Source organism: Lemur catta, chromosome 1, assembly GCF_020740605.2.
Source record: "Lemur catta isolate mLemCat1 chromosome 1, mLemCat1.pri, whole genome shotgun sequence".
NCBI lineage: Eukaryota > Metazoa > Chordata > Mammalia > Primates > Lemuridae > Lemur > Lemur catta.
This window is the reverse complement of record NC_059128.1, coordinates 73381624-73396992: the sequence shown is the minus strand read 5'-3', so window position 1 is coordinate 73396992 and position 15369 is coordinate 73381624. Positions and strand designations below refer to the sequence as shown.

Below are 15369 nucleotides of genomic sequence, written 5' to 3'. Positions count from 1 at the left end.
GGGTTTTCTAAGGAAATATTTTATATATAAAGGTCTATATATGTAATGACACAAAGAATAATAAAACAAATGTATGCACTTGTCACCCAACTTAAGAAAAGTGAACATAACCAATACAACTAATAACTGTTTCTCCATATTAACAGCCACTACCATTTAGATACCCAGCAGGTAAACATTATCCCGAAGTCACTTTTTTCCCCATCTTCTTAGTCTTCTTTAGTTTTGCCACACAAGTATCATCCCTAAACAATATGTAGCTACAGAGCTTTTTTTTTGACTAATATCATGGTACATGGGACAGATTTGTTTTTGTTCAGTTTCTTTCATTGAAGTTCATTCATGCTGACATGTATAGCAATATTTCAGTCATTTTCACCTCTGTGTAGCAATGGTAGCTAAAATATATTGAACATTTTCTATGTATCAGGTATCATTCCAAACACTTTGCTTGGGTTAACTCATTTAGTACCCACAACAATCCTTTGAGGTAGATAGTACTATTATCTTTCTACTCCATATGAAGAAACTAAAGCTCAGAGGGATTAAGTAACTTGCCTAAAATAAAAGTTACTCAGTGGAAGAGCTAGGATAAAAATACTACAATTTATCCATTTATTCTCTATGGATGATTGGGTTGTTTTAACTTTTTGCTATTTCAAAAAATGTTGCTATGAACAATACTGTATAGGCCTCATGGTACTTATGTACAAAGGTTTCTCTGGTACATATCCAAGTGTGAAAATGCTGGGTTATGGGATATACATATGTTCCCATTTACATAATGATTTTCCAAGGTGGTTTTAACAATTCACATACCCACAAACAATATTTCATACTCTTACCGAGAGTAGGCATTTTCATAATATTCACTCTTACATGTGAATATGCTATTAATTTCTATGATAATGGATGTCTTACTAAAAATTACATAGCTTCCCTTAGGTGAACAAGAAAGTCTGAGAATTAAAAACTGACAAATGAATGCATAGTCTGTTACTTTAAAAGAGAAAAAAAGGAAACATACTTTGAAACTATGGCTCATTCTCTTTCATTCTCATCTTTTTATTTCAAAAATATTGATGAGCTTGTTTTTCTGTTACCATCTGACATTTCATACTTCTGATATTTTGGTACCCATCACTTCCTCTACCCATAATGGCTTTCTTCAAATTTTCTGCTAAAAAACTTGCTTTATGCTTAATCTCAGCCACAAACTCAAAAAGCTTTTGTTGATCCACTCCCAAGCTAATTACTCCCTCCTTTGAATTTCCTTAAAAATACATCTATCTATCTCCCTATAGTCTAAGCATTCTTTTATTTTTATTTTTCCCATGAACCAGTCTTATGGTCTGAATGTTTGTGTCCCCTCAAAATGCTTATGTGGAAACTTAATCACCAATGATGGTATTAGGCAGTGGGGCTGTGAGCAGATTATGAATGTGGAACCTTCATAAATGTGATTAGTCCCCTTATAAAAGTGGCCCCTGAGATACGTCTTGTCCTTTCTGCCATGTGGGGACACAGCCAGAAGGTGCTATTTATGAACTTGAAAATGGGCTCTCATCAGACACTGAATCTGCTGGTGCTTGATTGTTGACTGTGAGAAATAAATTTGCTGTTTATAAGCTACCCAGTCTATGGCATTTTGTTATAGCAGCCACAGCAAACTAAGACAGCCTATAAGGAGGGACTCTGCCAATGTTGTATGTCTAGAGCTCAGAACTAACTATGCCTGGCACACACTAAGAACCCTATACATAGTCTGATATGCAAATATCCACAAATCAGATAACATTAATATACACCTAAGGAGTAAATGTGGTATAACAGAAAACTATGTAGAAAGAGAGCTCCTTAAACAACAAATCTTCACAGAAAAATTACCTTTTAATAACTGTTCAAAGTTCAAATTACACAGAAAATAAAAATTATTCCAAAATCCCACTCCAATGGAATAGCCCCTATTACTATTTGACAAGTATCATTTCCAACTTCCTAATGCATGCATATGTTTACATATTATATATAATTTGATTCCATTTATATTACAAAATCTATCCATACAGCGTTTTTTTCATTTCATAACATTCCATGGACCTTCTCCTACATCATTATATAAGGATTTACCCCTGAAATGGCTGCAAAAAAGCCTAGTGTTTGCTTACATATTACTTAGCCAATACTCTAACTATGGGCATATTTTGATTATTTCCAAATTTTTGTTATATACATTGTAATGAATCTCCTTATACATACATCTTGGTGCACTTGTAATATTACTTCCCTAGGATTAATTCCCATAAATGGAGTTGTTGAATAAAGCATATATATATATACTCAATTATATTAAAAAAGCTACCCTCTGGCAAACTTACTTATCAACTAAAAACCCCTTAGTAATTTATGACACAGGGACCATTTCCTTACATCTCTGCTCACACTGGGCCTTATCATTTACCAATCTTTGCCAATCTAATAAGAAAAATATTTTGTTATTTTCCCAAAAAATTATCTGCACCATTTCTACAATTAAAATTACAGGTTGAGTATACCTTACACAAAATGCTTAGGACCACAGTGTTTCAATGTGTTCAGATTTTGGGATATTTATTTATACTTAGGTTCAACATCCCTAATCCAAAAATTCAGAATCTGAGCATTTCCCTTGAGTGACATATTGGTGCTCAAAACGTTTCGGATTTTGGAGCATTTCTAATTAGGGGTGCTCGACCTGTAAGAGTAACCAAAACACTTTCTCAATTTTGATACAATTGAGCAAAAAGTGTTAAGGCTAAGTCAAATTTCTATAATTTTTACTGGATTATAATCCTTGAAACGTAACAATTACTCTGGAAACATGGACATAACTTAAAGTTAGGAGGTGGGAAATGTCAAAAATCTTCCACAAGAGAAGTTTAATATAGGAAATGCACAAAGACTGTACATACATTAGCATGATCTCTAGATTTAAAAAAACATCTCTGGCAGTTATATACACCCATATTCAATGCTTTCAGTATTGTTTGCTGGCATAGGCTCATCTGTATTTATCTACAAAGTAACCCATGCCAATAATTAATGCACAATGGAAGTCTGTTTTACTCTCAGCTGCTGGTATAATAATTATTATCCTATGATTGCTAAGAGATTGCTTAGCTTTTTCTTTTTCAGAGAGTACTATAGCAATTTTGCCCATGGAGGCAAAAGGATACGGGGCAAAGCAATAAAATAATTCCAGCTGTAGCTCTCAATCAGCACATAAGACCAGATGACAGCTCTAGAGAAAATAAAAACAGACTTTGCTTCTCCCTCCCTTTGCCTTCTCCTACTATTAATTCTGAGACAGAGAAGATTTAATTTTGTTCTGTCATCCTCTTAAAATGTATAATTACCAACAAATAAATCAAGTGTGGAAAAAAGGGATATTGACATACTGCTCCAGAACTTCATTCTTATAGTTGTTTATCACAAATTACAGGTTTGAAAAATGTGTGGCTAAGTTATATCCAACTAAGAGAAGCTTTTAATAATTGTACTGTTGGTTTATTAAATGATAGAAGTAGTTAAAAATTTCCTTTGGTAAAGAACCCTTATATTTTAGCATTATATATATTAAAAGACAATGTCAAGAGAATGAGAAGATAAGCCACTGACTGGGAGAAAATATTTGCAAAAGACATATCTAATAAACAACCACTTTCCAAAATATACAAAGAACTCTTAAAACTCAACAATAAGAAATTGAGGCCGGGCGCGGTGGCTCACGCCTGTAATCCTAGCTCTGGGAGGCCGAGGCGGGTGGATCGCTCGAGGTCAGGAGTTCGAGACCAGCCTGAGCAAGAGTGAGACCCCGTCTCTACCAAAAATAGAAATAAATTATCTGGCCAACTAAAAATATATATACAAAAAAAAAAAATTAGCCGGGCATGGTGGCTCATGCCTGTAGTCCCAGCTACTCGGGAGGCTGAGGCAGTAGGATCGCTTAAGCCCGGGAGTCTGAGGTTGCTGTGAGCTAGGCTGATGCCACGGCACTCACTCTAGCCCGGGCAACAAAGTGAGACTCTGTCTCCAAAAAAAAAAAAAACAAAAAAAAAAAAAAAAAAAAAGAAATTGAACAACCCAATTAAAACATAGGCCAAGACTTTAACAGACACCTCACCAAAGAAGATACACAGATGGCAAAGAAGATTATGAAAAGATGTTCACTATCATATGAACTTAGAGAATTACAAATGAAAACAATGGACTACCACTACACAAGTATTAGAATGGTAAAACTCCAGAACAATGACAGCTCCAAATGCTGACTAGGATATACAACAAAAGGAATTCTCATTCTTTGTTGGTGGAAATGCAAAATGGTACAGCCACTTCTGAAGACAGTTTTAGTGGTTTCTTACAAATCTAAACATACCCTTACCATACAATCCAGCAATAGTATTTCTTGTTATTACCCAAAGAAGTTGAAAACTTATGCCCACACAAAATATTTATAGAAACTTTATTTATACTTGCCAAAACTTGGAAGCAACCAAGATGTCCTTGAGTAGGTGAGTGGACAAATAAATTGTGATATATCCAGACAATAGGATATTATTCAGTTCTAAAAAGGACTGAATTAACATGGAGGAAACTGAAATGCATGTTACTAAATAAAAGAAGCCAATCTGAAAAAGCTACATATTATGTTCCCAACTATATGACATTCTGGAAAAGGCAAAACTATGGAGACAGTAAAAAGATTAATGATTACACCAGAGGTTGGGAGGAGGGAGAGATGAATAGGCTGAGCTCAGAGGATTTTTAAGGCAATGAAACTGTACTGACACTACAATGGTGAATACATGTCATTATACATTCGTCAAACTCATTTAATGGATACCACAAAGAATTAACCCTAAGGTAAACTATAGACTTTGGGTGATAATGATGTGTCTATGTAAGTTCATTGATTGTAACAAATGTACCACTCTGTTGGGAAATGATGATAGTAGGGGAAGTTGTGCATGTGTAGTGATGGGGTATATGAGAACCCTCTGTACTTTCCACTCAATTTTGCTATAAACATAAAACTACTCTAAAAAATAAAGTTTATTAATTTAAAAATTACATATATTAAAAATGCTACCAAAGCATCTATTCTTTTGGTATTTAAAATTATATGCGTAAATTATGCCAACTTAGAAAGCAGAGAAAAGGAGAAAAAAATTACTCCTAATTCCTTAAGCCCAACAAAATCATTAACATTTTGGTATAGTGCTTTAGATAGCAATTCATTTTAGATTTGGCCACAATTGTCTCCTATTTTGTTCATTAGATTTCTTTAGTTACTTTTGGTTAGTTTAAGGATAAAAATAAACTAAGCCTTGAGTTTTTAATTTTGTATTTGTCTATGAGCTTTGTCTGAAAACCTCAATAGCTTACAGTATTTTCTTTAAGAAGTCTGAACACAGTAATCTGTGATAAAACTATATAGAAGGAATATGAAAAATGTACCAAACACGATGCTTGGCAACAGTAGAAAAGGAAAACAAGTCCTCTGTCTTGGCTTACTCAAGAACTAAACTGCCTTTCTAACAAAGAGTTATTAATAGTTTGGCTTAATGTGATATTAGGTTTTCAGAGATTGCTTACTGTCTGTAGATCTATTTTTGAGTTAGTAAGTAGTAGTTACATAGTTCTGCTAACCATATAAATCTTCAAATAACCCTTTAAATGGTAAATCTATTTCTAGGATTTTTATCTTAAGGTCACACTCAAAGATGCAAACAAAAATTTATATAAAAAGCTGTGGGAAATTAAGTAAATGTTCAATCACATGTAAATGGTTAAATAAATTCTAGTACAGCTACACAATATAATGGCTAAGATCAAAGACTCTGAAGGTAGATTGGGCAGGTTCAAATTTTATGATTTATACTAACTATTTAAATTCCAACTAGGAACATCATCACCACCACCACTACAAACAAAAATCCCCTCAAAAATATAATCAAAATAGTGAAGAGATTTTACAGCGACTGCATTTTAATATATGATCGCAATGGTGCTTTTAAAAGGAAGTATGCATTTGTATACAATATACAAAGAGAAAGAAAAACCTAGGCAGAAGCACCCAAAATACTGGTAGCAGTTATCTTTGCATAAAGATGAATGATTTCTGATTTTTTCCTTTATAATTTTCTAAATATCTAAATACATGAAGATGTATTAGGCTGAACGTGAAGAAAAAAATTAAATAATAAACAAAACATTTATTCAAAAAGCTATACAGGGGTTTTTTGCTCCCTTATTGGACAATAAATAAAACTCAATCTAAAATATATCAGGGCTTCCAGTCTGGGTGACAGAGAGAGAACCTGTCTCTAAAAATACATACACAGACACACATTGATTCATTCATTTACTTCAGGGCTTTTGGAACCAACTGTAGGATAGTGCTAGAGAGAACTGTGATAGGGTATAGTACTATAAAATACTTTTTACTAGCTAAATAAAGCCAATCCATTAACTTAGTTTTCAGATATAGAGTCCTATTAAAATATTACCACCTTCGAAAATCAGTACATGAACAATTTATAGTCCTCCTGCCTAAGCAAAACTACTTTAGATAATAAATGTAAATCACAGTCTCTTAATCATTTTAGCTCAGAAGTGACATTATCTACTCCTCAAAAAGATAAAATTAGTCAATGGCCAAGGGAGAAAACATGACAACTTTTCACTTCAGATCAGTCAGGCCTCCTCATATTTCTTCTGTCCAAAAGCATGATATCTAAGATCTTTTCCTCCTTTAACCCCACACCTGTTGTGAGGTGAGTTTTGTAGGTTTTGTTATTAATTCAGCATATCTGAATAAGAGCTGTATATGTTATAACTGACAACTCTGGCTGTCAACACTAAAAATGATTTTAAAATAAGCATAAGTTAGCATTAAAAAAAACCCCACAAAACCTTAACTGCCTCAATAAAATTGTCAGAACAAAAACAAAAACAAATGAAAAGGACATTCATACCTTAATATTGGTTAGGTATTTTTTTTTTACAAAAAAATCCTAATTTTTAAGATTTTTCCTCAAAAACCTTTCTTGAATACCGAGTATGTGATCAGAGCTATTAATACATCAAGGATAAAAGATGACCAAGATAGGATTTTAAATTCAAATGATGAAACCCTTCAAAGACAGATATGAAATATACAGGTAAACTTCTTTCTGTTGACTGATGAAGACAATGAATTGCTGAAAATAGAAAGCTTCCCACTAACAAATAACCAAATGTCTAACACAGTTATTGGTATAGAATAGGTACTCAAATATTTGTTGAATGAATTAATAGGTATTCAAAACAGAGAAGATTTCCAATGACATTTAGTGCCTTCAAGACATTTATGATCTAAATATAACATAATTATTACTTCTTCTGGGTTAAAAAAAAACTTAGATAATCGGTTATTCTTTTAAACTATATTAGGTGTCTTTGCAAATGATCACTAAAAATGTAAACCTGATAGTAACCACTACCTTAAATCACAGTTGGATTGCATTCAAAACCTCAAAATGTTTACTTATGCCAAACCCGTAAGGTGAATTATGAAACTTAATATGATGTATTTTATTATTGGTGAAGTGGCTAAATAAATTAGAATACTTTATAACTTCCCATCTATTCCAAAACGAGAATGACCTTTTAAAATTTTGGCACATCATGAAATAAATGGTACTAAGGTAAATTTAAGAGTTTTCCTTTGTGGTTGTCACTCCAGACATTGACTCTGAAAAATTTAGCTATTATTCTAATCATCTTAAGAAAAAGTTAAACCTACCTTTGTGCTTGTACATTAGTTATCTATTGCTGCATAAAAAAATTATCACAGAACTTAGCAGCTACAAGTAATAAACATTTATTTTTTCATGGTTTCTGTGAATCAGAAATTTGGGGGCAACTTAGCTGGGTGATTCTAGTTCATAGTCCCTTGTGAAGTTGCAGGCAAGATGTTAGCCATGACTATAGTTATCTGAAGGCTTGTTTAGTGCTGGAGGACTTGTTTCCAGGATAGTTCACTTCACATGGCTGTTTTAGAAGGCCCCAAGTCCTTGCTGGTTGTTGGCAGAAGGCCTCAGTTCCTCACATGAATTTCTTCATAGATTTGCTCAAATGTCCTTGCACATAGCAGCTGGCTTCTCTCAGAGTGAACCAAGAGAGAGAGCAAGATGGAAGCCACAAATTGTCTTATGACCTACTCTCAGAAGTCACATTTTATTATTTTCATCTCATTCTATTTGCTAGAAGTGAGTCATTAATACAGCCCCACACTCGAGGAGAGGACAATTAATTAGACTCCAGTGAAGTGAGGAGTATAAATGAATTTGTTTACATATTTTATTAAAACCACTACAGTTCACTCCTCTTTGGACACAAATTATTTACATTTTTTCTCATTATGCAAAATACACTCACTCCCTTCCAAGATTCCCCCAAAGTCTCATCCCTTTACGTAATAATTTCATATCTAAGATGTTGTAATCCAAAGGTCCACATACAGATGAAACTTCTTGGGTGCAATTACTCAAGTGCAGGTCCTTGCATATAGTTCCTCTCAATATGAAAATCTATTAAATAAAGAGACAAATTATCTGCCCAACACATACCTAAAAGACAATGATAGGACAGGCAGAGGATAAATGCTATATGACCTTCCTGTTCAAAAGTGGAGAAAATGAGAGCAAGTCTGAAATCAAGGTGAGAACATTAGAAGTTCCTGGAGTATAACTTAGGACCTGGGAATAATTTTTCATGGCTCTTTGCTCTGCTATTTGAGATCTTCGTTCTAATTTCTGAGTCATCTTTCCATTTTCATAAAAGGTAGGCCACACTTGCCATCTGTATAGTGTTTTCACCCTGCTTCTTGCCAGTGACATTCTGGAGATCCAAAGGGCCTCTCTTCAGTCCAAGTTGGTGGCATTTCTGCCAACACAATTCTTTGGAAAACTTTGTAGGTCTTTTGTGAATCTTACTGGCGTTCACTCCATTAGATATAAAGCACACTCACAAATCTCTCTGAGAGACACTCTTCTTAATTTTAAACTTCTGGTAAGGGATATGCCCTTACAAGCTTCTTAAAAGCTCAATTACTTCGATTGAAAGGTTCTCTGAGGCACCACCCCTTAGATCCTTCTAGGGTCTTAAGGAAGGAATTTACAGTCACACCTTTGGCTTTATTCTCAGCCGCAGCTTTTCTGAGAGGGCCCTGGATCTGACCTTTGCCTGGAAGCCACTTCTTAGTTTTAGCAGTTGGACATACTGAGAAACTGAGAATTTTCTTTTTGTTTAAGAGCCCTTCCTTAGCTTATTTCTCTCCTCTTCTGTTTACCACAATCAGTAAGAAGAAATCAGGCAACAGCTTTAATGTTTTACTTGAAAATCTCCTCAGCTGAATCACACAGTTCATTAGGTACATTTTCTGCTTCCCACATTCCTGCAGGTAACACTGTCGCTAAACTTTCTGCCACTACCCAACAAGGATTCCCTTTCTTCCATTTTTCAATATGGTTTTCTTAATTTTCATTTAAGCCCTTACTGGCAGTTTGCCCAAAAGCCTTTAAGCTTCTAGTAACAGTCTCTTCAGGACTTCACTAAAACTCTCCTCAAAGACCTTCCAATTTCCATTTACTGTCCAAGTCCAAAGTCACTCTCACATTTTAAAGTATTTATTATGGTAGCACCTCATTTATGGATACCAAAATCATATTAGTAATAAATATTCCCAAAATTAATGGCAAACATTTATTTCACAGTTTCTTCAGGAACTTAAGAACTACTTAACTAAGTGGTTTTGGCTTAGCATCCCTGATAAGGTTGTAGTCAAAATATCAGCTATGGCTACAGTCATCTGAAGGGTTTGTTTGGAGCAGAATGACCTGTTTCCAAGGTGGATGATTAATATGGCAATTGTCTGAAGGCTTTAGTTCCTCACCACATGGACATCTACATAGGGTTCCTTGCATGTCTTCATAATACGACAAGTACACATCCCTCAGAACTAGTGATCCATGAGAGTCAGACAGAAGCTGCAATGTATTTTCAGACTTGCCCTTGGGGTCACACTCTGTCATTTCTACCACATTCTCTTTGTTAAGATAACAACTCACTAAGTATTGTATAATCAAGGCAGTGGGGGTTGGAGGAGGATTACATTCCACTAAAAAAAAAAAATATTTAAAAATTTGTGAATCTATTTTAAAAACATAACAGCATGAAAAAAACAAGAATTAAAACTTAACATAAAAATTGCTCCTATTGAAATTACATTTAAAGAGAAGCCTATAATTAGGGTCTCCAATGACATTGCATATTTTCTATTTTATTATGAAAATAAAAACTAAACAAGTACTTTAGTGTCTAACAAAGCTAAGATATAAACAAATCCTGCGAGGGGGTTGTGTGTGTGGCTGTGCGTGCATAAACTGTTGGACTGAGGGCACTGGAGATACCTTACTATGAAGAAAGGATCCCAAGGAGATAACAACAGAATAGTTCTCTTGCTGCTTTTGTGATACAGTAATCTTCTTCACTAGCCTTCTTCTTCCTCTTTCTAACTTTTTACTATTTTACCTGCCTCTGTGAAGCCATTATTCTTTATTCATATCTTCCCACTGTTTTTACTTTATCCACTGTTTTACTTTTACATACCAAAGCCCTGACATATATGGCACTACTAGTGAACATGATTATGAAAACAGACAATGGTTTTTACAAAACCCACTGACCATTATATGCACAAGGTCTTGCAAACAATTATGTCCTATAGCACTTTTTAAAAATACAATGTTATCTGTAGAAATTATGTGAAACCAAATCAGAAGAGTATAAAAATGAATAATCATTAGGGGACATAGTATTAATATGTGAAAACTTTTGTAAAAATTGAATTTTAAACAAATTACTTTCACCACAAAGGATGTATTACAAAAATCTTTCCACTAGTCCCATATTTTGATTGATGGAACTTTGGAAAATACTTAACTAAAAAATATACTTATTTTTGGATTGTATTGCACATTTATTGTATCTAATTAATTGCAACTCACTGTATTTTTAAAATAATAATTAACCGTCAAGAGAATAAACACAGGCAGGGCGCGGTGGCTCATGCCTGTAATCCTAGCACTCTGGGAGGCCGAGGCGGGTGGATAGCTCAAGGTCAGGAGTTCGAGACCAGCCTGAGCAAGAGTGAGACCCTGTCTCTACTAAAAATAGAAAGAAATTATCTGGACAACTAAAAATATATATAGAAAAAATTAGCTGGGGATGGTGGCGCATGCCTGTAGTCCCAGTTACTCGGGAGGCTGAGGCAGTAGGATCCCTTAAGCCCAGGAGTTTGAGGTTGCTGTGAGCTAGGCTAATGCCATGGCACTCACTCTAGCCCAGGCAACAGAGTGAAACTCTGTCTCAAAAAAAAAAAAAAATTAAAAAAAAAAAAAGAGAGAATAAACATATACACATCTAAGAACTCTCAAATATACAATAGAGGATGGGTAATTAGATTATATCTGTTAAAAAAAAACCACACAAGTGAAAAATTGTAAACTTGAAAGGTATTTAAGGACACAGAAAATATTACTATGTATTTAAGTGAAAAAAAGCAGACTATGGTATAATGACACCATCTTATCATGTTTATGCATTTACAGAAAAAATACGAAAGACCATATTTTAAAACATGTATGAAAGTTATCATGGATGGTAACAAATTTATGTTTTATCCTTAAATTTTGCTATATATCTCAAATTTTCTAAAATAACTATATTTCTATTTTCTCATTTTAAAAGTATTAAACAACTATGTACATATTTTGCTATGTCTTTAAGCAACAACTATTTTTAAAATAATATGAATATTGGAATGTTAACACATGTACACATATTCAGCAAACTTAAAATACAGAGAAATATTAAAAAGAAAGCAATATAGCTCAGATTCCCGCAAACCAAAGGTAACCAACAAAACATTTATCATTTTAGCTGAGTAATGAAGATAACATCACATAATTTTTTTGCTTCTGTTGCTCGATACATTGCAAATTCATAAACAATATAATTTTTAGTGGTTGCATGACAGATATACCTTAAATTATTCAATCATTCCCACTATCCTATTGTTAGCTATTTAGATAGTTTCTCATTCATTATCAAATAATATTTTAAAATATGTATCTATATAACAAAATCTGTGTGTACAAATTTTTGTGCATCTCTATTTCCTTTGTATACATTACTAGAAATTGAATCATTAGATCAACAGCCATGAATGTTTCTACTTTTAAGGCTTTTTAATACAGACTGCCAAATCGCTTTCTAGAAAAAAATGTACCAATCTACAATTTCTTCAGCAGGACATCAATCTGTCAGTCTTACAGACACAGGATGGGGTAATAATTATTTTTTTAAACGTTTGGTCATCTGGTAAGTAAAAATGTTAATTTACTTTAATTTATCCTACCTGCTGATTACCAATGAGTTAAAACATAACAGTGTCCATAAGCTTACTAGCAATTTGCAATCCTTTTCTGTGAATTTTTTATACAAGAATCTTATCTATTTTTTCCTGGGAAATGAGGTATCTGGGATGGTTAATTTTATGTGTTAATTTGGCTAAGCTATTGTGCCCAGTTGTTTGGTCAAACACTAGTCTAGATGTTGCTGTGAAGGTAATTTTTAGATGTGACTAATATTTAAATTAATAGACACTGAGTGAAGGAGATCATCTTCCATAATGTGGGTAGCCTTATCCAATCAGTTTAAGGCCATAAGAGAACAGACTGAGGTCCTCTGAAGAGAATAGATTTTTGGCTGGAGATTGCCCTCTGGTGCAAGACTGCAACATTAACTTGTGCCAATTTCTAGCATACCTGCCTGCCCTCCCAATCCCACAATCTTGTGAGCCAATTCCTTTAAAACACAAATAAACAAACAAACAAGAACTTCTCTTTCTATATACAGGTTGAGTATCCCTTATCCAAAATACTAGGAACCAGACTGTTTCAAATGTCAGATTTTTGAATATTTCTATAACGACATATCTTAAGAAGGGTATCCAAGTTTAAACATGGATTTCATTGTTTCATATTCACTTTATATACATAGACTGAAGGTAATTTCAAGCACTATTTTTAATAATTTTGTGAAATAAAATTTTCAGAGTTTTGACTGTGACAACACGTCACATGACGTTAGGTCTAGAATTTTCTACTATGGTGTCATGTCAGTGCTCAAAAAGTTTCAAACTTTGGAGCATTTCTGATTTCAAATTTTCAGATTAGGGATGCTGCTCAACCTATTTGTACTTTTCTCTGGAGAACCCTGACAAACATAGTGTCTTCAAAATTATCTTAGTACTATAATTTATGAGTTTATTTATTAAGGCTAGTGATTTCCTTCACAACTTTTATGTTTAAAAACTCCTTTCAAGTCAAACTACTTACTTGTAAGTCATCTACTCCCTCCGCTTCATTTTTTGATTCGGGACATCCTAAGGAAACAGGTAATAGTTAATTAAGCACAAAATTCTGGTCTTAGATTTCAGTATTAATAACTGATTATGTCATTACAACACTATGTAAGATTTATCAGAGATCATTCTGGACTGCCTGGCAACCAGTCAGATATTGGCCACCTGTACTTGCCCCTTTGTTAGAATAACAGAGAACAAAGGGATTATTTCGCCGTTCTGCAGGTAAATTTCCAGTTACTTACAACAGATATTTCTCTGAAAGTATGCTATCCCCAGCAAGCCCTACCCTAGATTTCTCCCAAATACTCAAACTGCTAGGCAGATTATATGATCACACACTCCTTGGGTTATTTAGGTGACAGTAACGTGATTTATGCAATTTTTCTAAATGCTCTGATCCAGGAAACAGTATTTAGTACCCAAAAATCAGGATTTTAGCTGCTTTAGTTAAGAAAGAAAACAAATGAGTCTTATTCTACTACTGATAGCTAATGGCCAATTGTTGGTGTTGATTTTTGTGCATCAATGTCTCTGTATAGGTTTTCATAGGGCTCAAAAGTACCTTTACTTCCAATAAATTAGTAAGAAAGGATTTGTTCTAGGCAAAGTATTCTGAGTTTATGCTATTCTCCAGAAGACATAGCCAGCACGGAGTAGGCATGAGATAAAAAAAATATGCCCTTTGGAAAGAGTAGCATAACTTATTCTTCTTGTCATGGAAGGCTAAGTAAAAGAAAATTAATGAGACTGCTGAAAGTCCACACAGCAGCTGATAATAATGCTAACCAACAATATGTTAAAAAAAAATGTTCAAAAATAACAAGACAGGCTGAGTACTGCAGCCTACTCTACCTGGCCTAGAGTCTGTAAGCTCCTCCTTACAAATCACTTCCTAAAACATTAAACCCAATCTATTTGATCCTAGGGAAAGAAGAAAGTATACTCTCATGGGACAAGAGCATGGGCTTAAAAGTAATTCAAAACTTTAAAATAAATCATATAAATTCCAGCAGTCATGGATAATGATTTTTTCTTTAGACCACTGGTTCTTCAAACTTGGCTAAAGATGAGAATCAACTGGAAACTGTTAAAAAAGTATACTGATTCCAGAGTATAGGCCCAAGCCAAAAACTGTCAGAATTTCTGTGGGGTGATACACAGGACATCATGCATTTTTTTAATATTTAAATTTCTTATCATTTTTTTCAAACTCAAATTATAATCATTTTACTAGAGCAACAATTCCTCACCACATGTGAACTTTCTCATTTGGAGCTTTTGAAAAATAAGGGATGCCTCAGCTCTATCCCCCATATAGATTCAATAGGTCTAAAGTGGGGACCAGTCACTCTATGCTTCAAAAGCTTCCCAGGTGATTCTAATGTGCAGCCAAGGTTGAGAACTCTGATCTAGGGACAATTTATGGGTTCTTACAATAGAGATAAAATGATTACTATCATTTCATGGTAATTTTTTCTGGATCAGAAATCAAAAACTGCTTGGTTACCAAACTCTTATCTTCTAATGTAGCTAAACAAATTACTTAACTACAGTTTCATGCACTATCAAAACAGATTTGTACTAAACATTTCCATGTTCTTGCCTTTGGTTGGTCTCATAATTAGTTCATTTCTTCAACTTTTCCAATTAAAATGGCATCTTCAAAATACACAAATTACAATGTGGTCTAACACATTTTAATTCAGTTACTTTATATAGAAAGTTATTAATAGAGATAATTTTCCTAATTTAAGAAGAAAAAAATCAAGTCTTAGTTATTTCTTCCTTTTTGAGCAGAAATGGGTTTTAATGTGATTTTTGTTTAAATAAACACAAGCCAGTCTTACATGAAA

General features: G+C 33.8%; 1 protein-coding gene across 1 annotated transcript in view; it reads right to left on the bottom strand.

The window, feature by feature from the left end:
* The window catches only part of SPRED1 (sprouty related EVH1 domain containing 1), a 100441-nt gene that overhangs the window by 14241 nt on the left and 70831 nt on the right, over nt 1-15369 (bottom strand). Inside the window, exon 4 of the mRNA XM_045527967.1 lies at nt 13488-13534. Coding sequence (XP_045383923.1) covers nt 13488-13534 — 47 coding nt within the window. The remainder of the gene's footprint in view (nt 1-13487; nt 13535-15369) is intronic.